General features: G+C 35.2%; 1 protein-coding gene across 1 annotated transcript in view; it reads left to right on the top strand.

The window, feature by feature from the left end:
* Positions 1-24,315, top strand: part of LOC106053444 (uncharacterized) — a 58,397-nt gene extending 34,082 nt beyond the window's left edge. Inside the window, exons 3-5 of the mRNA XM_013209005.2 lie at positions 5,927-6,044; positions 20,388-20,461; positions 20,581-24,315. Of these exons, the coding sequence (XP_013064459.1) occupies positions 5,927-6,044; positions 20,388-20,461; positions 20,581-20,819 (431 nt within the window). The 3' untranslated portion in view covers positions 20,820-24,315. The remainder of the gene's footprint in view (positions 1-5,926; positions 6,045-20,387; positions 20,462-20,580) is intronic.
* Positions 24,316-24,631: the final 316 nt, after the last annotated feature.

Below are 24,631 nucleotides of genomic sequence, written 5' to 3'. Positions count from 1 at the left end.
TGGTAGAAGGCAACAACATAAGTAAAGTATATATCTCACATAACTAATGTCTCTGCGCCGTAAATCAAATTAAGTTGTTTTTTTTTAACGTCCTTGAGATCAAATCTGTAATGCAATTAACAAAACCTTTCCATTCTCCGAAAATTGTGTACATATAAACTCTATAAACTAAAATTTGGTTTGCTATATTTAATGATAAAATTAAAGATTCTATTTCTCTTTTACTTATTAAATATGACATTTATTTCTGATTCGTTTTGTATTCATATTACAAGTTGCTTCTATCTCTTGCTTATGAAATGATTATTTTAAATCTGATACTATTAGGGAATTGTGATCATAATGACACCTCAATAATCTTCTCAGTATATTGTGGAATGTCTGTCCTGCTTGGCTACCTGTGTGAGAGGCTCGACAACGAATTTTGATGCAGACAATGAATTGTTAAGTAGGGGTTCCTAATTGCAGCACAGAAACCTTCTCCCGGGTAGTGCACTGCTCTCAAACTACTATAGACATTCTAGCATTGCACACCGGCTATGCCCTTTGACTTGTTTGCAGGCTATATATTGTTTATTATCGCGGAACAGCCCCTCCTATTTTTTAACATCCAATAAAAGGGCCGCATTTTAACGATTCCCCTTACATACTTTTTAGCCTGTAAATTATTGCATCTGTTACATTGAAATGAAACGGCACAGCTGTCTTTCTCTCTCCTCTCTCTATATCTCTCACCCCCTTTTGTTTTTCCCCTGCGCATCGTAATGTTCTCTGATATAGAATTTTGACCTAAATTAGAACGACCTGCTTTAAAACGCCCCCTTCCCGACACACACACGCATGTCTTTGGTCCATGAATTCTAGTATCACTTTTTACTTATCTGCTTCCTACTCCACCCCCACGCCCTTCAACCCCAAACAAAATCGTTATTCTTACGTTCCTTCTCTGACTTTTCTTCAGCTTTTCAATCCAATATCAAGATATTGAATATACTCTATGTTGTTTAAGATCGGAAACCAATCCCAAAACCCACCTTTTAAACATTTTTAATAACAATGAGCCATGAATGACAGCCCCTAATTTTTTTTTAGCATCCTCGAATCGATCAAAATCTTCACCACACACTTTTCAGCTCTTGAATTCTAGATACAGCACTTTTGGTTAATTTTACCTTATTTTTTGGTGGACTTCCTGTCAATCATAAGGCAAGCAATGTACGGTATTAAACACCACACACTTTTCATAGAACATCAATTACAGGCCTAGAGAAAAAAAAAATGCATCTCCAAAAGGCCCCAATTGAATGGTCCCTTCCCCATCCCCACACTACATCTATTTTAGTCTGTGAATTTTAAAACACATGAATAATAATAATAATAATAATAATCTTTATTATCCATAAGGAAATTTGAATGGGCCTATATAAAATAACGCCATCTCGGCAACTCCCATCCTCTGTATCACATTTGTTATACCACCAGGTTTGTGAATAATCCCTCACATTCGCTGTAACAAGTCTGTGTGGGTTCTAAATTCTAGATCTAAGTTTAGAGTACGTTTAGTTCTAAATCTAGAGAAAAGACACGCACGCATGAAAAAAAATAGATCTCTATTTTTGATGCAAGTGTTGTTCTTTATTTCGACCGTGTCTAAAATCAAGCGGAAATTAAGATACAATAAGGCAAATTAAAAATAAGTTAAATTAAGGAAAGTCTTATTTTGTCATTTCAGCTTAATATATAGAATCCGGACTCCTGAAGAATTACTTCATATAAATTTCACAGCTTTAATAAAAAGCCTTCGTGTTTTTTCCCTCCAATTGCGGCCTCTCAGGCTGTGAATCTGTCAAAACGTTTCTTACCAAGCTCCTAAGAGGTATGAGCTAAAAGAAACCTGTGTACGAAATTGTTTGTGAGTCCATCTGGCATTCGCTGAGATCTCTAGATAAATGATTAATGAATCGGTCAACGAATCATTGCGCTTATAATATAGAAGGAGACGTCTTTGTTATATCATAATATTTACAATTAAAGGGTCACTTTGATGATTGGTCTAAGTCTAACAAATACCTTTAATTAATTCAGAGGGTTTAGAAGATACAGCACACGACGTTAAGGACATAAATGTCTCAATGAAAGGAAAAATTTATTGTTGGATTTCTCTATTCAATCAGAGATGGACTTATCCCAAGTATCACATATTTACCAGCTCTGCTCTGATTTCTTTTGCACTTTCCTGAAAGACGTTATCGATTATCTTACTTCTTGCCCATTTGTGACGTCAGACTACGGCCAGACTTGGTTGAAAACAACAGATTAAGTCACAAGAAAGAGAAATCCACTACATTGTCAACTCAGATTTAAAATATTTAACTTTAAAGCTTGTTTTTTTTAACATTTGTTCAGTACTTGGAGTTCAAACAGGAAGATAATGAGTTCTAACTGTAAAGACCATGGGACTAAATGAGTTTTTGCGCCCCAGGGATGAATGAATTTTTGGGTTTTTCATTTAACGTATTAAGAATAGTATGAAATTATTATCAGTGGTTAGCAAGAAAAAAAAATATTTCTGAACCAGCAGTAAATTATCAAGTTTGAGTAGTTGATAAGTTTGATATTCTCATATTTATATAAGCTTTATAGATTATTTACAAACTCCTACTCATAAGATGTAACATACCTCTAAACATAATCCTAAACTTGTGTCCAACTTTAAAACATCATACCAATATAAAATATAGGACTACTTTAAAACCTTATCTTACCAACTTATCTAATTCGAACCTGAATTGTATCTTCGTGCCTTAGGTTAAGCATAAACTAATCTCTAACCGTTTTGAAACGATTTGAAGCCCAAACTGTTTATATAGATTTAAGTTATAAAGGTTAAACCACTGACAGGATAACTCTGAAATACTATGTACTATTGCAACGAAGAAATGGGACACAACTGCGTCCGATGTTTTACTTCGTCAAAGTCTCGTGCAAGAGGAAGAATAATAATAGTAGTAATTTATTAGTTATATACAGTAGCGCCCTTAGGGGGTAGCAAGTGGGGCAACTGTCCAGGCCCGTACCTGCGGGGGGCCCCGCGAACGAAGATTCCCTTTCACCAGTTTAAAAAACCAGATCAGTTGTCAAAACCTAGAACCTGTTATTCCATATTTTAGAAACCTTTTCGGGCATCAATGTCATACCATTTACAATGGAAACTCTTAACATGACATTTTTGGTTTCGAAATTCCTTTTAGTTTCGGTCAAGACAGCATCTTATGACCAGTGGATTCCAAGAGGCGTTCATTGTTGAACAGTTCACCTTGGCTTCAAAAAGCAACAACACCAGTTTGCACAGCGAAAAGCCAAAAATGTTCCGCGACTAAATCCCTTTGTGACTGTCTAAGAAACTGTTTAGTGTTAGTTTAATTGCAACTGTTCCGGTTTTCCTCCGTAATTAAAAGTTACTTTCCGACTCTAGCAGGATTAGCAGAAATTATTATGATCTAGTTTGTTGATTTTTTCCATGCAAAATGTTATTGAATCATTTGTAACGTTAAAGGCAAAAATCTTGCATGCAGAACAGTTACAATACAGTACCGGTACCTAGTGATGGGAACTAAACTAAATTTTTTTAGTTAAACTAAAACTAAGTTTGAACTAAAAAAAAGTAATTAAACTTTTAGTTAATCACAAATTGAAAAAATTAGTTAAACTAAACTAAGAAACTTTAGTTAAACTTTTACTAACTATTTTGACCTTTTTTAAGGACGAAACAGCCAACATGAAAAATATAAACAACAACCAATCTCTTTAGCAAAATGTAATAAACATTTATTTGTGCACATGTAAAAAGATTTAAATGTCTTTATGGGATAGATGTAGATCTTAATAGAATCACTAGATTAGACTACAATGATACTATTATTAGTATTATAGAAAGAAATTAGAAGTAATTGTCCAAGTTCTAATATAAGTTACCTTTTTAGAAGTAATGATAAACTGCATGTTGACTCGCTAACTAACTCTAGATTCTAGAATATTCTGGATCTAATATCTTCTACAAATGAAATGATCAGAAATATAATCTGTATCTAGAATTAGATCTAGCTACTAGACCTAGATCAAAAAATTAATATTTTAATCTAAAAATAATTTAAGAAATACTAGTTACTACTACTACTACTAGATCTAAATAGAGTCTAATAGATATCTTAGTAACTCTAGATCTATCTAGAGATTTTAGATTATTATAATTATGATTATAACTAGATATGGGTATTTAGATCTATATACTCTAGTAGATAATACTAGCTCTAATAGATCTAGATAGTAGATATAAGTGTGATTATAATAGAAGTAGATGTAGATCTAGTCTACATTTAGTTAATTTAGTATTAGATCTAGTATAGTGACGACTATTATTAGTAGGCCTATTATAGTAGTCATCTATATTATTTAGGCTACTTATAATTTTAAATTTACATTTATATATAGATTCTAGATCTAAGACTAAGACTACTAAGAGTTAGACTCTACTTAAGACTAAGAGACTAAAATAATTAAATATAGACTATTATCTCTATATATCTAATAGTAGTAATAGACTAATACTAATAGACTAGACGTCACTAGTGACTAGACTCTAACTTTAGATCTATCTAGTAAAAAGTTTTAAAATAAAAAGAGTTGACATTTCTTTTAGATCTATAGTAAAGCAAAATTCTTTGCCTGCAGCTATACAGGAACACACTGGTGTTTAATATAAAAAGCAGCAAAATGTAGATCTATAGAAGCAAGGAATTATCAGGATTTATCAAGCAGCCAAACTTGCTAGAAATATAATGAACACGTTTATTTTTCTCGCCTTTCAAATACCTTGAATTGGCGGGAATAGCAACCATTATAGGGTAAAGGTCAAAAGGCTTTCTAGTGACCTGTGCACCCTCTAGTTTATTCTCCTCTCTATTATTCATTATATATATTCTCCGAATTACATAGATCTAAATATTTATTGGTATGTATGTTAAAAAAGTTTGTAAAATTTGTAATTAAACTTTTTAGTTTGTAACTAAAAAAAAATAATTAAACTAGGATTTTAACTAAACTATTTTTTTTTAATTAAACTTTGGCCTTAACTAATTTTTTTTAGTTAAACTAAAAGTTAGCAACTTTTTAGTTAATTTTTGCCCATCACTACCGGTACCTAATGTAGTCAAACGGCCAATAAGTTTGTTATTATATTTTGGAACAAAACTAAAGCCTACAGCCTTAGAGACGGACGAGCCCGTTAGCTTTCACTGGTACGGTATGTAAAGTCTACCCTCAGGGCCCAGCATATGACACTCGCCCAGGCTCCCGCATTCTGCTAAGACCGCCTCTGGCCTCTGGTTACATAAATTAAAATTATAATTAGAACTACACATATTTTGATGAGCTAGACAGAAAAAAAACGTTTATTCCACGTAATGCTGAATACTTTCGTTGGAAATAGGATACATATTTATAATTGGCTTTCAAAACATTATTTTTCGTCTAGTGGATTTTGGTACGATGAATACTGTACACAAAGGAGCAGATTGCGTAGAGTGACGTGCAGTTGACAATGTTTGACAAGATTCAAATTTGTTATAGGTGCAGGAGGCATGCGTGTCGTCAGTTTCATGCGTACTTTTGAGCTTAGGAAAGTGCAGCCAAATGACAGATACATTAGGGCATAAAGACATATGGACTGTCAAACAGGGGAGACTAATACATAGAAATAAGCTGATACATAGATAAATAGATTAGGTAGACTAGATAGATTAGATAGATAGATTTGTAACCCTTATGTGTGATTTACATGCTTAGCTTCACCTAATTAAATGTACTCCTCCATGACGTCAGCATGTCCAGCCTAATGGTCAACCAATGTATTCGTTTTTTTTTCTAGAGTTCGCCAAACCTACAACGGGTGTCGGGTGTTACAAGTGCCACTCCATGAACGGAAGCGACGCCCACTGCGGAGACCCCTTTCACCCAGCCTTCAACATGGACCGCTACCATACAAAGTATGTTACCGCCATTTTCATTATCTTTTTATCATTGTCGTCTGCAAGGGATTGAACCCAAAGCACGTACCCGGATATGACGTCACTTTCAACTCAATCACCAAACCTTCACATTCCATATAAAAAGGGGAACGATCGATGGCTTACAATTGTTGTTGTCGACGATAGAGTTATCTCTTTCCATAGTTTTCAATAATGTGAACTGATAGGGCATTAATGAAGAAATATAGGATCAACTACAGAATCACATGGAAAAGTTAAAGATTATTTTATTCAGGTAAACACAAATTACAGCGTTTTTAAAACGTTAATTCTATAATAGTTGTCTCTTAATCTTTTGTTCTCTGACTTCATTTCAAAAAATACTTCCATTATTGTTAAGATAAGCAATATAAGCATTGTGGCATTGTTTTTTTCCATTATCATCATTAAACTCCATTTGAGTGAGGGCTTGAGAGGTTTAAATCATCTCTTGCAAAAGCGTTGGACAGAAGCCTTGCTGTTTTGGGTGCTATATGTGTGTCACCATATGGGTCCAGAATTTGTGGTTTCCCAAACCTGTCGAGACGGAGATCAACAAGTCTTAGGCAGTCAAAAAGAATTTGAGACATGGCTTCCGCTTCTTCCCGCAGCGTGGGCACTGTGAATCGAAGTTTGGCCTGAGCCGTGTGAAATATGAGATTGGGTGTGGGAGAAATATCGTGTAGAAACTTTTAGCCAGACAGACAGACAGTGTGAGTTGATATAAGCTTTATAAAAATACCAATTAGATCTATTAATTCAGACTCACGTGACCTTTATTTCCCACATTAACGTCAATATGTTTATGTTTGTACAGGGTAGGGTATAAGGATCTTCCACATTTGAAGTAGGCACCAAATGGGCTGTAGAGGCAGTAGAAAGGCAGGACATGTTTCATTCGGTAGGCTAGGCTCTACCATTTTCAATTATTTTAACAAGATTTTATTTTGTTTTTCGCAATACATCATGTATCCAACCAGTGAACTTTGTTGTAGCATATAATGAAAACAGCCTCTGTATAACAGCCACGCTTTGCGCTCAGTCCAAATGCATCTCTACTAGACCACGAAACGATTTTTTAAAATCCATTATAACAAAACTGCTTTTTATGTACTTTTCAGAACAATAAGTATTTTCTTTTCTAGATTGTTGGGTTCTTTTGGTAGATTTATTCAAAATGTGGGAGATCTTTATGCCATACCTTGTGCATTGCGTCCACTGTGTTTCTCTATATTATGTGTTCAAGTTTTTTTCAGGTCATAGTAGTAAGTGATTCTGGTCTGTAGTTACTTGAATAGGATTTTTCACATTTTTTAACTTGACAACTCACATGCTTCTTTCGAATCCTCAGTACCCTCCTTTGGTGCTTAAGCCTCTTTTATGGGCTAACGCCTCTTTCTCTTTATTTCGGCCTCATGCTGTTGTATTCAGTTAGTCATCTAACGCCGATATTATTTTTTTAATGACCTTTGCTTTCCGTGTGTAATTTAGATTACATAGGTACCGCATCTGTACGCACGAAATAAATAATTTGTAAATAAGGTATATATGCTTTAGAATATTTCCAGGATATGTACTAGTAAACAATATAATAAAACTATTTTCATTTTTGATATTTCTAAACTGCTTTCATAAGTAGGGAAATACATTTTCTATTATAATATTTAATAACCTAGAATTCATTTGAGTTTATTGTTTATTATTTTTAAATCAAACTAGAATTACTTTTGCTAATATTATGTCCCCTATTACAATTTGTATACTTCAATAATTGGCCTGATCGAGATAGTGGTCCCAGGTTAGAATATCCTTTTCAAAGACAAACTACATGGATAACTGCTTGACCTGGACATTGCTATTCAGATTGACGCAGAGGACTAGTTAGCTCTCCTATAAGAGAGGTAAGAAGAAAAAATGACAACTTTGAGTAACGCAGGCCATAGTCCTTGCATTTCTTTTCAATACCTTCTGATCAGTGATGGTCAAACTACACCTCCGGGCCGTAACAAACTAATCACCACTGAGCTGCAGAAGCTTCTAGAATCTAGACGAATTCTTTTGCGTTAATTCGACCTGTGACACGGGTGTCGAGTATTTATTTGACCTCCATTGACAAAATAAAGGAAATTTACTTCTAAATATGAGTAAGTGCGGAGTTCTTCCCCTTTAGATAAGCTTTATATTTTAAAATGGATTTTTTTTTTACAAAGCTTATAGCAACTCAATGTGTCTGTCAGTCTGGTAAAATGTTAGAACACATTGTTTTTCAGACACCCAATCTGGGGATTATGCTGAAATTTTACACAATTATTTCTTTTACCTGACAACACAAGAATAAATTTACAAAAATTAACCAATTAGTTAATTAACTATTGGTAATTTTTATTTTTTTATTTTTGCATCTTGAACAAGTGAAAAAATTGTACTTGACTGAAGTGATGGTATAAGCTGAATTAGTCCCTTTTATAGGTCACCGGTTTAAAGTAAGTTTGAAACAAACAATGCATAACTATACAATCTTATATAGTCCGAAACACCTCACTAGCAGTGTGGTTAGTATGTCGGCTCAAGGAGGCGTTAGCCAAAGTTCGAATTCAGGTCATTCTCTCCCTTTTTTAAAAAATGCCTTTTAACGCTGATTACGGTAAAATTTACCCAGATATCCCTTTCTTTGCCTCCCCCCCCCCCCATTTTCCCAATAAGTGATAGGTTATAACGTATTGATAAAGCTGAAAGAATGAAATAGCGGTGAACGAAAACAATGACTAAAAATAGTATTAATCGCACACATTTATTATTATTGGTCTAGAACTATTACAAATTGAACTACATTACTATTTGTCATTACTGATCAAACTAGTTGATCCCATTACCATTGCCGGACTTTTACCTGTTGTAGATCTGCCTCTACGTCGTCAGGCCAACGTACTCGTAGTCTGCCTTTGTGTCGCCTGCCTTTTGGTTTTTGCCGATGAACAATCTTTGCTCCTCTGTTCTCTGGCATTCTTTCGAGGTGACCTGGCCCCAACGTGATCTGCTCCTTTTTTTTCGTCTTCAATTTAGGGGCATCTATATTAAATCCTTGATTATACATACCAATTGTGGGGCTTGGTAACTTTGTGGTAAAACGCTAGCCTTTCTTTGAGTTCGAATCCCAGGGAGAACTGCTAAAGTGCATGTGTCATACATTGTGGAAGTTAAGAAGTTATGTCATTGTGCTGGCTACATGACCAATTCGCTACCCGTATGGCATTGGAACAGACAATCTTTACATCATCTGGCTTATCTTTCAACTAATACAAACAACATTCAGAAAATAATCTTTAAAGATCACTGTATTAAACTTTAAAAAATTGATGTTTATGACTGCATTAACTATTAACAACATTATACTAATTGTAACAGCTTTTATTGTCACCAAAACATATTAAACGCAATAAGAAAGCGTCGACTGCAAACACGTAGCAACAACAACAAGCAAAGCAACCCCATCAAATCCAAAGTGAACTCATTGCCTATTACAAGTTGTTCTATTGACATAACTGCCCTGCAGGCCAACAGTTCCACAATGTATTGCCCCATTCCGTGTCCTGGCCCATACAAATAAATGTTTCGGCCAATTAATCGAGTCATGCCAGAAAGGTAATCAAAGAAAATCAATGGGGGACTAATCGTTTTATGTCCAACTAGGCAAGTGGGCGTGATCAGATAAACTAGCTGGGGGGTTGAGGCAAGTTTCTTAATTTGTTGACGTCATCATATTCTGTTATAAAAAAATTAATTACACAATTATGTGGTAAACTGTTGTATAATGTAATCATTGATTTTTCTACAAAGCTTATAACAACTCTGTCTGTCTGTCTGTCTGTCTGGTAAAAAGTTTGCAAACATTATTTCTCCGACACCCAATTTCTGATCAAGCTGAAATTTTGAACACTTTAAAAAAAAAAGACTAAACAATTAGTTAATTAACATTTGGTAATTAATTATTTTGTTTGCTACCATAAACAAGGGAAAGAAATTGTACTTGACTGAATTTGTGGTATAAGCTGAATAAGTCTCTTTATAAATCACCGCTCTAAATTGAAACAAAAATAATATGATCTTCTTTAGTCAAAAGTACCTCAAGCTACATATGTAGCAGTTTTTATGATTTTAAACAATGGGCCTATTAGACGCTACATGTGTAGCAGTTTTTATGACTTTAAACAATGGGCCTATTTGACGCTACCTGTGTAGCGGTTTTTATGATTTTAAACAATGGGCCTATTAGACTCTACATGTGTAGCAGCTTTCTGAGAACTAATAACTTTTAGAAAAATATTTTGCTGGCCAAAAAACATTTTTTAAAAAATCTTCTGATTTATTATTTCTGTTATTTTTATCAGTTGGAAATGCATAAAGATTGTTTTATGTTTGCAAGTGAGTGAAATTGTATAGTCCTTGTATACGACCATAGGACACAGTGACTTTAACTAAATGTAAGAAAAAGTCTCATTTGCAATCATCTTTAAAAACATGGTATTCTGAAACAGCTCAACCTTTTTTTATTCGACATTTAAGTATTAAAATATTTAACGTGCATGCAAAATGATACACGGGGGAACTAATCCAAATAGAAGCAATCTGATATAAACATTTCAAATGTTAATTATGAGTGAGTTTGGTGTGAATGTATACTTTGATTTAATTATGATGCTTTGTTTGGTTTAATGCACAAATTGTAAGACTAATTTCACTATGGATAATATAGATTATTATTATTATTATTATTATTATTATTATTATTATTATTATTATACAGTTAAACCTTGTTTACTGCGCTCATGTGAAAATTAAATCAGCTGACGCAATAAATCATGACATTAAAAGTCGCAAAAGTACTCGAATGATTCTAGGATGTTTTTTCATGTGAGTTAAAGTTATTTTTAATTATTACAAAACATTTGGCGGTTCAGATCATTAAACCTTTCCGAGGGCTGGAGTTGGCCTGCTGGTTGAAGTTAGTCCACCATTGATCTAGAGTTCTAGACCATGTCGTGACTTTATGTTTACTAAACCAATGAAGCAGCCTAAAGGGAAATAGATCTAATGGTACATTTTTGATAATTCATTGAGCATTTTTAAATTGGAGGAGGTCATGTAGCTAGCACAACACATTACTTTTCTCCCACTTAGAGTCAAGTACCCATTAGAATTAGATAGGACTTGTAACCCTTCAGTTCGGAATCTATACATTACCACTTGGCCACCAATCTCTTTACGTCTTTGCTAAGATAAAACATGGTAATAGCATCAACAACTTTATTTGCAGTTTGAATTCTAACGTGAAGCTGTCCGTGTATTTTCCTCTTCTTGTTTTCCATTAACAGTAACGTAGAACCTGATACTTAGACTTTGTTGTTGACTCAAGAGACTTCCTAGTTTACAACATTTGTTTCACTTTAACATCCTCATGTCACGTGGTCAAGGCTCAAGAGAGGCGGCGTCTCAAATAAATGTTAAACGAGTTGAACACAACTATTTGTCCTTGTACGTATGTAAACAAAATAAATAGTGATACAAAAAAAAGTTCCTGGCGTAACTTCAATGCGATCACTCAGTAATGTTTGATGACCACATCCTTAAGGATTGCAGTTTGCTCGGAAACAACTTCAAAGTATGACTGGTCTTAAGAACGATATCACTAATGCATGCTGGTTATATTCTTGAAATTAGTATCATTTGCATAATATAAAACACAAGTTCACATGTTATAACACATAGAGACATAATATAAATGGCGGATGGAAGTCTATATCAATCTTAAACAAAGATCAGCCAGCAGATTGTGCTCTCCCTTTACGTGGGCAACGTCAAAGGAGTAGTCTTGTAGCATCAATGTGGTAGTCTTGTAGCATCAATGTGGTAGTCTTGTAGCATCAATGTGGTAGTCTTGTAGCATCAATGTGGTAGTCTTGTAGCATCAATGTGGTAGTCTTGTAGCATCAATGTGGTAGTCTTGTAGCATCAATGTGGTAGTCTTGTAGCATCAATGTGGTAGTCTTGTAGCATCAATGTGGTAGTCTTGTAGCATCAATGCCCATCTTGTGATACGTGCAATGGTAAAGTTTGTGCTCCTGAGATACGATAAGGCCTTGTGATCAGTCAGCAGGGGAAATCTTTTACCTGCTAAATACCTGTCCAGTTTCTTGACAGAATATACTATGGCTAATCCTTCCCGTTCAATAATAGAGTACTTCTGCTCCCGAGGCAACAATTTACGGCTTACGTACTTTATGGCATGTAACATGCCTTTGATACACTGACAGAGAATGCCAGAAATTCCTTTATCTGAAGCATCTGTCTGAAGAAAAAAAAAGTTAGAGAAGTATCAGGTAAACGAAGAATAGGATACTTACTCAGACAAGTCTGCAGCCTATTCAATGCCAACGCACACCTGCAGTTCCAGTTTACTTCCATAGGTCTAAATATTGGAACGTTTGACCAACAAAGCAAATATATATATAAATATATATATATATATATATATATATATATATATATATATATATATATATATAACAGAGAATCAAAGTTATCATATCGTTACCCCCGCGCACTTATACGATGTGGGACAACTACAATAGTTCTACCTCCAAGTTTGGACTTGTCTAAATATTTAACTGCTCTCGCAACATCGGCCAGGTTCCGTAACTTTACATGACCTACGCCCATCGACTTCCCGTTTGCCATTAAAACCTCCACAAATCCCACTAAACCAACATCTCTAAATCTATCTTTTAACTTCTGCCAGTTAACATTGAATGGCAAATTTTGAACAGTTACTGTGTAGCGATCCGGCACTAACTTATACCCACGGCGACCATCCGAATCGCGACGAGCCGCTAGTCATCTATGTCTTGACCTTTGATCTTGATCGCTGACAATATCATTAGAGTTCACATCTTCAACATCAATCTCGTTAGACGGGGAAACACCTTTACGGCACTCGGTTGAATTATGCCCCTTTTCACCACAACTGAAACACACAATTACCTTTCTTTTACCCACAGGCTCACAACATGCTGCCGCCACATATACACTCTCTTCCTTACAAATCGGCTCATCTGACCCAGCAACCTTAAAGCCTTCTATAACTTCCAGCATGTTCTCTACTGTTCTGTGCTTGCTCAAAACCAGTTGCCTGTATATACGACTCGATACGCTTTCTAAGATCCTATCTTTGATCAACAGATCTTTTAACTCCTCCACTGTTTTACCGACTTCGGCCATCTTGCACCAATTGTCTAAGGCCGTTTTCAATTCTGTTACATATCTCCTAAAGTCGTTTTGACTTGGTCTCACGAGATGGAATCTTTTGCGGCAGGTTTCCGCGTTGATATCTGCATTGCGAAGAAGTGCAGTCTTGACTTCTTCATAATTCTCGCTAAGGAACAGACTGCAAGGACCACTCTTTTCTCTCTATTTTGCACCTTGCTGCAACGGCCTCAAAGTGTGTTAGGTAAGCTAGGAGGTCGTCGTCATCTTTCATTCCCTGGAAACTCTTGTCAAGCCTGTCTAAGACATTCTTGTAACGCACATCCCCTGACTGTCCTGCCGCCCCGCCTGCCTCTGGCGCAGACTTTTCTTTATGCCTAGCCAGTTCCAACTCCTCTTTCCTCTTGATTGACTCCTTGGCATCTCTTTCCTTCCATCTTTCGTGCTCTTCGCGTTTGGCCTTCTCATCACGTTCAAATCTCTCTTCTTCCTCTTTCTTCCTAGCCTCTTCTTCTGCCTTCGCCTCTTTCTTCAACTTCTCCTGCCGCTCAAACCTAGCCTCTTCTTCTGCCTTCGCCTCTTTCTTTCTAGCCTCTTCTTCTGCCTTCGCCTCTTTCTTTCTAGCCTCTTCCTCTGCCTTCGCGACTTCCTTATCTCTATCATATTCAGCTTTCCGTTCCTTCACATATTTCTCTAGCCTTTCCCCTTCGTACCCCATAGCACGGCCATCACTAATAAATTGTGACGTTACCGTTAACCTGGTTTCCATGGTCTAAGTGCCTTACTGTGTTAAGATAAATCAACTAATACTATTATTATTATTACTATGATATACTATAATGTACAGACATAAGATGTAAACTACAACCTATGAGTGTGTCGTATGGCAAAGAAAGAGAAAACCTATCTGAGCAGTATCCAACGTCGGAGAGAAAACGCCTCACTCCAGGCCGATGCGTAGAAAGGTAGCTGCTACAGGGACTTCCAAAACACCAACACAGGAACGATGGCCTCTAACACCGGTATCAACGGTCAATCCCCACAAACTTGTCTGTTGTCGGGAGCGAGAAGACACTCGTCACTCGGTCATAAGTGAAGCACAAAATTACATGAAAGAAAAAATTAAATAAATGAATATAAATCACAATCTTAAAATATCAAGACCTATAGTCATATGATGATGAGTTCAAAATCATAAATGATGAATTTAGCATTGGTACAATCCTCAATATCAACAATCAACACATATGGTAATATGGCGGTGAATTCAAACAAATTAATGATAAATTTAACAATGTTTCAAGCCTCTGCTACTTTTGATGTCCAAACAATTATGAGAAGTACACAAACATTTTTTTTTCTTCAGCAAATTGTACCCAATACATCAAATATAAATACAATAAAGGGGTATTAGGCAGTATATATTTTTTTTTATTTTATAAGATAACAAGACTAGATAAGACAATCTATGACCTAGTAGTCACAGCCGGACTCTGAGCCCCCATTTGTCAGTTTTTTTATTTATTTGCGTTTTTAACTAGCTGTATACTGTTAAGGTCCCGGGGTTCAACCTGACAAGAACATCACTCACACACAGTCGTACATACAGTAAACAACTAGGTGAATAGTTTAAATAACAACAAAAATAAATGAATTTAATTGTATGAAACATATATGTGTATGTACAATGAGGATGACAAATAGACAGTATATATATATTAGATATTAGTATATATATATATATATTAGTATATATATATATATATATATATATATATAATAGGTATATATAAAGATATTATACAATAATTAATTTAAGCACCTTTGCTACGGCTATTAACTTGTCACCCTGGCTTTATGGTCCACCAGACTCTGACCGACTGGCGTCACAACACTGCCAACCTCGGTAATAGTAAAGTTTGACAACGACAATGAAAAGAACTGCAATATGTATTTCTGAGACGGCAAGCGACGCCCACAACTCCAACACTGACACCCTATAAACGAAATAAACACAATACTCTCAACTTCTACACTAATAATAGAAATAGTGACAACCTCATACAGCATACAATAATAGATATCACAAACGAATAACTCACCCTAAACAGGGGTCCCAAAAATCCAACTGAATAATAAGTCCGAGAAAATGGTACAGACAAATAACGTTTTACGGGCCAACACACCGTCCGTTACAACCAAACTCAGAGGGTGAACTGCCTCATGACAAAGAATGACCCATAGATGTCACCGGACTTTGTGACGTAGCAAAACAATTCAAAACAAAAAAATACAAGACACTCTCGCCCCGTACACGTACTACCAGTAGAGGAAATAAAAAAAACAGAGTTAGGAGAAAGAAATAGACACTTGTCTATACTACGCGACACTCTCCCTGTACAGAGGCATGCAAATCCTAAAGAACACAGCCAGATACTGGACCGTGCTACAAGAGAGTAATCTCAGCACGGAACCTTAGTGCCTGGAGGCTTTCAAATGGTGGTTATGGCATGCCAATTTCATTGTCATCTTTTTAAAAACGATATGTAATGGTAATTTATCGGTTTTTTATTGACTTAGTGGTAAAAACCGCTTAGCTACCTATCAGGGGGGCTCCAATTCGAATCCGAGCAGAGTTGTGTTTTCAGAGCACCTAGAGGCAGCACGGAAACCTTCTCCCCCCCCCCTTCCCGCCAACTGGTTCATTGAAGAGATAGGACCATAGCACTCCGAGCATTGGACCATAGCACTCCGAGCATTGGACCATAGCACTCCGAGCATGAAAGTTGCACTGTATAAAAGCAATAAAAAAATATGTTTAGCTCAATTCAATTTTTATTTTAACGAGACTTAATTTAAATTAGAGAGTGTAGAGTTCACACTAACATTTTCAAATCTTCCAAACACAAAACTATCAAATCTTTTATTCATTTTATTCTATTGATCATCAATCTTTAGTAAAGCGATTTTAAAACATTTTAGAATTATGAGCACTCTTTAATAGTTATTTAGTTGGAAGCTTCCCTGTTATTGAAAAAAAGCTTTCTAAACGACAAGAGTACTCGGGATTAAAACAGAGATCATAATTTATCCAACTATGTTTCTTTTTCCTCCCTGGAAAAGAGAACTCTCTTGCCTAATTGGATTAAATATCACTTGAAGCAGAAGTGAGAAGAAGAAAAAAAAAACGGAAATAGAAAGACAAAGTTGTGACAACAAAGAATGAGAGGGAAAGAAGAAAAAGGAGAGAATGTTTTATTGTTGACCGACACAATAACAGCAGAGGAAACGAACAAAGTTGTAAGCAATGTGTTGGAACTAGTTGGAAGACCAATGTGTTGGAACTAGTTGGAAGACCAATGTGTTGGAACTAGTTGGAAGACCAATGTGTTGGAACTAGTTGGAAGACCAATGTGTTGGAACTAGTTGGAAGACCAATGTGAACAGTAAGGAAACGAACAAAGTTGTAAGCATTGTGTTGGAACTAGTTGGAAGACCAATGTGAACAGTAAGGAAACGAACAAAGTTGTAAGCATTGTGTTGGAACTAGTTGGAAGACCAATGTGAACAGTAAGGAAACGAATTGTTCATTACATTGTATCTAGAACATCATTTCCTTAATGATGTCTGCAGGATAGCTAAATTAATGCGAATTGTATTTTGTTGCCATTTTGTTAAGCTAACTGTCTGCGTGTCTAATTGTCCCGGGCAATCTTTTGTTTCCCTAGAAGGACTTCCTGAGACGGAAGAAGATAACCTTAAATTTGCAGGCGTAGTCACGGTGGGTGCGTATAAAACTATTGCAGGCGTTACGAGTTTTTTTCCCCTACTCTTGGAGAGATCCACCTCTGCATTCCAAATCACTTTTTACTTCACTTGTTCATTTTATTGGGCCCAGAATTCGCTCTTTTGTTCCACCTTTTTTTTAAACATCATTTTGTGGTTTTTACACGTTTTGGGTGTTCGTGAAGAACTTGTGATTGTTACGTCCTACACAGGAGAAGGTGGTGAACTGGATTCGAACTCCTAACCATCGTGACCACTGAAGCACTTACCACACGGCCATGCAGCTGCTGTGTTCATTATTATACGCTCGCATATATCTTATGCAATCTCAGCAGAGGACACTTAACACACATCTTTCAGAATCAATGAAAGATCTGCAGGCTTGTTTTTACCTCACAAATCGTGTACATTATTATGATTCTTATATTGATATAATAGTATCTATTGTTTATTATAAAGACTATTGTGAAACTTATTTCTCGTGGCCGGAACTTTAAACAGTGATGTTTTGTTTCATTGGGCTCTTGACTACATACAATTATAACATCTTGACTTTACATTTTGAGACTATCAAGTTTTCGGTAATTACCAAGCTCAAAGTCGAAATCAAGTAAGTCAGAAAAAATCAAAAGTCAAAAACTATAAACAATAATAAACATACCTTTAGAATAATCTAGGATGAGCCTTTTGGAATAAAATAATTGAGGATAATGCGTGAGAAATTTAATAAAGAGACGGGATTTTGGAAAGAAATGAGCAATATTCTTTGTCGTTCCACAATTCACCAACAAAAATGTAGAAACATTAACACAAGTGTATGGAACACTGTCTTTTGGTTTTCGGACGATCCTTTAGATATGAAGATTATTTATTTATTATTATTATTTATTTATGTCCAGACCTTCTTTAGGTCAGCATGGGATGTCAGCGGGCAAGGCTTGAACTCGAGACCATCGTAGGACACTAGGGTGTGCATATCCCTCGACCAAGCAGCTATCAATCTAAATTCTCACAAAAGAAGAGAGACTGCTGAAAATAAAAGCCGCCGTATTTTCCCTTGTCAAACCAATAGTACAATTCAGAGAACTGCAGTTTAAAATAATCTTCAAAGTGACAGGTTTCTAATTCTCAAAGAAATAAATTGTGTCCAGAAACGAAAAAAAAAGTATTTCTGCTATCTGAGATTGTTTAAAGACATTAAAGAATAAAGGGTGCTAAGATTCAATTTAATCTTGTTTTTATTTAGACATTATAAATTTATATTTGATATGTTATAACAATCAATGGCAGCTTCATTGCACTTTCAAATCAAATATTAGCGCTAGCAATGTATTGTGGGGATTTTGTTCATAATTGCAACAACATGCCTCTGACTGGGGCTAGGGTTGAGTGTAGTACTTCAATATCTTAGAGATACTCTTAATATTGTACTACTGGCGGATCTATGGGGGGGGGGCTGTAGTAAAGATATCACACAATTTGTATACGAATTTGTTAATTATGTTAATAATATATACTAATTATTTAAATTTCAACCTATTTTTAGATTATTTCGCCCCTCCCTTCTAGTATGTTGGCCGATTTGGTGGGATGGGGAGGTTGCTATGGCATCAATACCCCCCCCCCCCAAACCATAAACTTTCGAGTGGGGTGGGGGTTCAATTTATTTGGAGAAATCACAGCTTGTTAACAGAATCAGTTAAATATCTATATAATTGAAACTTGTTATTGATATTCTAAACAATCTCTATATTATGTCTCTTCCCTGTTAGCAGATTGGGTGGGGTTGGGGGGCGGTCCTATTTTTATGGAGAAATCAGTTTGTGAACAAGATTTGTTGAATAACTATATAACATATGGTACTTATTGATGTTTTAGCCTTTTTGTATATTATGTCGCATACAGACTCTGATCTCAAATTTTATCATTAATAAATATAAAATAAAAATGGGTTGTACCTGGTTGGAGAGGAGATACATGCAAACGCCTTCCGCCCATCGGACAAACCAATGATTTTTTCTTTTTATATTTTAGTTTATATATCTTATAAATTACATTCTTATATGGAGTAGCCACCCCTCTACCTTTTTTTTTTCTTTAGTGCCAAATGCAATCTTTAGTAGAAATCATAAAAAGAAGTGAGGATTAATCGTTTTCACTCTACCGCCCTCTCCCCTTTCCAGACAAAAACATGACGTTTTAAAACAGAATAGTCAAATATGGCGACAGAGTTTATGTAATTGCACACGAATTTATCTTAGTTATTTTAAGAAAGACTTTGTTTTGGAAAATTTAGAATTCATACGAAAGTTTTCATTACAAGAGTAACAATTGAGATAAGTTCTGAACCCAAATATTATTTTCCTATTCACTTTTTTCCAACCTTTACTCAAACTGGTCCTTTTTTAATAGGATGAATAACGAGCTGTAGATGTCAGGAGAATGCGTTTCAGCAGTGAAAAATGCAAGAAAACGCTTTTGATGTCGGGTGCTTCGCCCCGGACCCCAGTGGGAGAATTTACGGTGTTCCCCCAACACCCTAGCTGTCAGGAGAAAGGCTTCAACGTGGCTGTTTTTTTTATTACTATTCGAATATTTTTTTCGGCTGCGATCCTCAAAGCCTTAATTTAAATATGTGGGGTATCTTATCTTTTCAAGGAACATATCGGTTGTATTTGCAATGTAGTAAGGGCCTGTAAATTCATATTACAATATTTTTCAAGTAAAACATTTTCATAAAGTACTTTTTGAAAAAGATGAATATTGAGCTGTAGCTGTCATGAGAATGCGTTTCTGCTGTAAAGAATACAAGAAAACGCTTTAGGCGTCGGGGCTTCGCCCCGGACCCCACTAGGGAAGATGGCAGCGCTCCCCCAGAAACCCTCCCTAGCTATCAAAAGAAAGAAACATGGCTGTTTTTTTTTTCGCCAAAGGTTAAGAAACACAGCTTTTTTTTAAAATCTAATATATATATATATATATATATATATATATATATATATATATATATATATATATATATATATATATATATATATATATATTGTATATACTGTACGCGCCTTTAGGGTTAGGGTTTACTGGGCGTTAGTGTAGTAGAAAAGGTCCACTCTTTCGCACCTTCTCGTACACATATTATTAGCTGACCCCCTACTAACACACACACACACAATGTAAAGTGCGTGATCTTTTCAACGATTGTTACGCTTTGGGTGAATTTCTTAGACTTCTGGGAATGTAATTGAAAAACATTAATTCGATATTTTACATCAACAGATGCGAGCAAGGTCAAAACAACCGGATAGGTCTGTTCCCAGCACGCTATTGCACCAAGATAAAGGGAACTAACTGTAAGAATTCAACAAGTATTTTATAGTATATCTTTTACATTATTAGCTCCCTTTGATATAGAATATAGAACCATTCAATATATTTTTTTTTCCATCACTACTGTTTTCTTTTCGTCCAGTAAAAACAAATGAGGAGATGATTATCCGCTCCTGCAGCTTGTACGCCTTTGAAAACACGTGCGGAATGTTCCAGTTTGACAACGTCCACTACACGGGATGCCTGATGTCATGCACGAGAGACGCCTGCAACAGTGGCCGATCAACCTACTCATTGGACAGACGGATCACGCGGACTCTCATGACCTGGGCAACATTTGTTATGCTCTCTGCTTTCACAACCACTTCTTCTTTATCATGACGATTCATTAAAAACAATTAAAGTTTAGTATTAGTTTAATATATACACAATATAAATATTATTTAATATGGAGAGAGTCTTGAGAGTTTTACTTATAGGCAGGGGCGGACTGGCTATTTGAGCATTCGGGCAAATGCCGGGTGGGTCGGTACCGAAACAGGCCGGTAAGACCGCCGAAAGGGCCTCATGGATGTCACTATGACACGTATTAAATTGAAGTTTTATAATATTCTCTTATAAAAGTGACTTTTGAGCGTCTTGTTCAAAAAATCTTTTACAGTGTAATACTCATTTTATCTAACACATTTTTCCGAAAGAATGTCTTAGGTTCGAATCCTGGTGAAGTCTGTGGTTTTTATTTATTATGGAATCCACCCAGCTTTAAGGGGTACATGACAATGTTTGGGTAAAAGTGAAGGCGGTTGGTCGTTGTGCTGGCCACATGACACCCACGTAAACCATCAACTGCCCCATAGATCACAATTTACTTCCATACTTGCTACTTGTAGGTTTCTTCCTATTCAAAATTAAAAAGCAACATAAGGTCTATACTCTCTTATAAATTATCTTATCTTATATCATTATGATATACAACTCATGGGCCGGATTGTAAAGTAATCTCCGGGCCGATTTTGACACCCAGTCCGCCGTTGCTTATAGGGAAACACCAGCAATAAAATAACACGCCAACACACTGAGTATCGTTTCTTAAACTTAGCCACTAGATATCTCGTAACTCTGAGAAGGACCCGGCGGGCCCCATGAAAGTCACCTAAAAAAAAACTGAACACATTTAAAATGTGTGACAATAGTACAAAATGGAATTGAAGGGACGGATAGGGAGAAATGTTGGAAAGAAAAATACACTAATAATGTATGGTAATACCTAAACAATAAGTTGGATAGCTATGATATAGTTGTGTAAAAATACTAAGCTCTGAAAAATAATGTTAATTGTAATGTAACTAAATGATAAGAAAGCTAGTTGTTTGTTTTTTTTAAATACTTCACATCCAATCAATGAGTTCCTACATTTGAATTCAACTAGTACATAACGTTTCCATTACATTTACGGTGAAGATATCTTGTTCAAAGTGAAGATATTTTGTTCAGTTTCCTTGTTGTTGTTCTTCCAAGTATTCAACTATAAAGCTTGCTTTATCTCGGGCGCCATAGTTCTTATTCTGTTTTATTAAATGCAGCACACAACACCAAGAATGGCTCAGGTGTAGGAGGGAGCTGGTGCTGATTTAAACATCTTATGATAGAGGAGGTTGTTCATACACGTTGAGATATGTGATACCATCAGCCAGAACATGCTGAGTTTAGGTTATGATTTTTGAAAACCCATCTATGTCCATAACCCGTTCATTGCTTTTAAATATTATAACTCTAGAGAATTGATATAAGTCCTAATAGGAACTAAACCCATTTGATTTTCCTTTAGTTTTGCTTACGTCATATATTGTGATGCATTCCCCCGAATGATGCTTTTTAAAATGTGTAAATAATGAAGTACGTATTATGTCATTGAATATATGCATGTGAATTCCTCATCAAATATCTTAATGTTGTTGATTTTTTTATTTGTTGATAATGATGTCTTCATCTACAATTTTGTGGACAACAAATGCTTTCAATGCATAGTAAATAAGGCTTTGTCTTTGAGTCCAAGATCAATAAGGAATGCAATATTTCCCTTGGCAACGCAGCCCCCAGCTGTGACCTACATATTAAGCAAACGTTACAAAATTGAACCTCAAAAATCAAGATGTCATCAGGGGAATGAAACAGGATAAATGCTGCTGTGTTCGTAAAGATGATGATGTGAAATGTACTTACTTCTGACACCATCATGGAACATGAAAGTTCAAATACATTTGAAGAAATACTCAGATTCTTGTTTCTACGTTAGTCTTGAAACTAAAACCATATTTGGTCTAATATAAATAATATGAATACTTGCTAGATATCTTTTTTTTATTTCTTGTAAACATTCTAGACACTACTAGAAGCACATTGTTCTCTGAAGGAGTTAGAACATAGAAGACATAGATTTTCCACTCAATCAAATCAGCACAATGAAAACAAATGGGAAAAATATTTTTATGCCAAAAATAGTTCTTAAGTCTAACCTACATTCATCTTTGAGAGAATGAAATTCTCTAATAAAGAAAGTTGTTCTTCAATATTTCCTTGTCCAAACCTAAATTATAGAAAAATATTTTTTTTTTACAAAATTAATCCTTTTCAAGATATCGAATGCACAGTAAAATAAATGGAAAAATGTTATCATTGAGAATAAATAACGAATCATTATTGTCTACAACAACCATTCTGTGCAAATAGAATTATAAATTATTTAATAGCCAATACATAACTTTGTATCTGAACCTAGGTAGACTCCATAAACAGTGAAGTTAACAATGTCAATGATACGAAAGGAAGACTTTGATTAATGACAACCTAGAAATGTAAGCCTAATCCGGTTCATAGACCTTCTGTCTGACGCATTGCTTTGTATCAATTCATTTGTATCAATGTGTATACACATTCATCTATTTTTTCCAATATCCCAAAGAAATGTCCAATACTCCAAATACATGTGAAAAATAAACTCTGTTATGACTTAGCTAAGTTTGGCGTATGTATGTATTGACCCCAATCGTTACATAAAAACTGTTATTGTTAAAAAAACAATTTCAATGTAAATGCATCTATGATTTTTTTCTTGGTCATCGCTGGGATTTCTTGGTGATGAGGCAATACTTTTTTTTTGACACTTAATTAAACATATGTTAGGAATACCTAGACCACAAAAAAGGGGAATAAGCCAACAGACCTCTTTATCTGAATCACAGTATTGAGTACTACGTCTTAGTACTTGATTTAGTATGTTATGGACCTGAGTCCTGACACCTGCATTTTGTTTCAGATCTAGTGTAAAAGGGAACAAGAAATCTTCAAGATTTTTTAGCTTTTAAAAATGTTTTTATTTAGGAATCACGTTTTTTTTTTGTGATATTCCCAGAAATTCAAACATTCCTATGTATTTATATATCAATGTGTTAGTAGTTAGTTTTAAAAAGCTTGCTTTTCTTTCACATAACGGTACATATTTGTATATCACAATGATTGAAAATCTTCATATTATTAATTTAACATGTCTTAGTTAAGCTAGACCTATTTAAATTTAATTAGTTTTTATTTTAAAATGAAGCGCCTAATAGTGGTACATAAGTTTGTCACAGCCAAGTGATTCTAGCGAAAACAAAACGTGACAGACATTGTTTCTGTGTTTACTTTTTGTGTTTCATTTATTTGTGATATTTTTTATGTTGGGCGTTTCATTTTGTATATTTTCTTTGACTGGCTCATTTTTTGTATGAACAGTCTCTGAAAGATAATAAATTGTCAATCCATCCCATTAGTTAGTTTCTTTGTAATTATTATCATTATGCCATTTAAAGCAAAACAAGCTGGGTTTCAAATCCAATGTTTTGTTGTTTTGTTTTTAGTTTGTGAGATATACTATTGTTTTAAAGATCCTAGGAAGCTGATATGATCAGTTCCTCGTACTAAGTGGTGGTTTGTCAACTAAGAAAAATTATAATCGCGTTCCCTTGAATGCGTACCATGACCGGCAGCGATAATCAAATTTTTGCGAAGTGGAGACGCTGTATATAATTTCATATAGGTACAGTACTTATGTATATGAGCAGCAGGACATCGCCATTTGAAACAATTCCGTTTTCCTTAATAACTTTTGCAAGCTGTTTCTTTGAAAACACTCCTTAAATGTTCAGTCATTT

The sequence above is a fragment of the Biomphalaria glabrata genome, chromosome 4 (assembly GCF_947242115.1).
Source record: "Biomphalaria glabrata chromosome 4, xgBioGlab47.1, whole genome shotgun sequence".
In the NCBI taxonomy this organism is placed as follows: Eukaryota; Metazoa; Mollusca; class Gastropoda; family Planorbidae; genus Biomphalaria; species Biomphalaria glabrata.
Note: the sequence above shows the minus strand (reverse complement) of the source record. Positions and strands in the feature narration are given on the sequence as shown.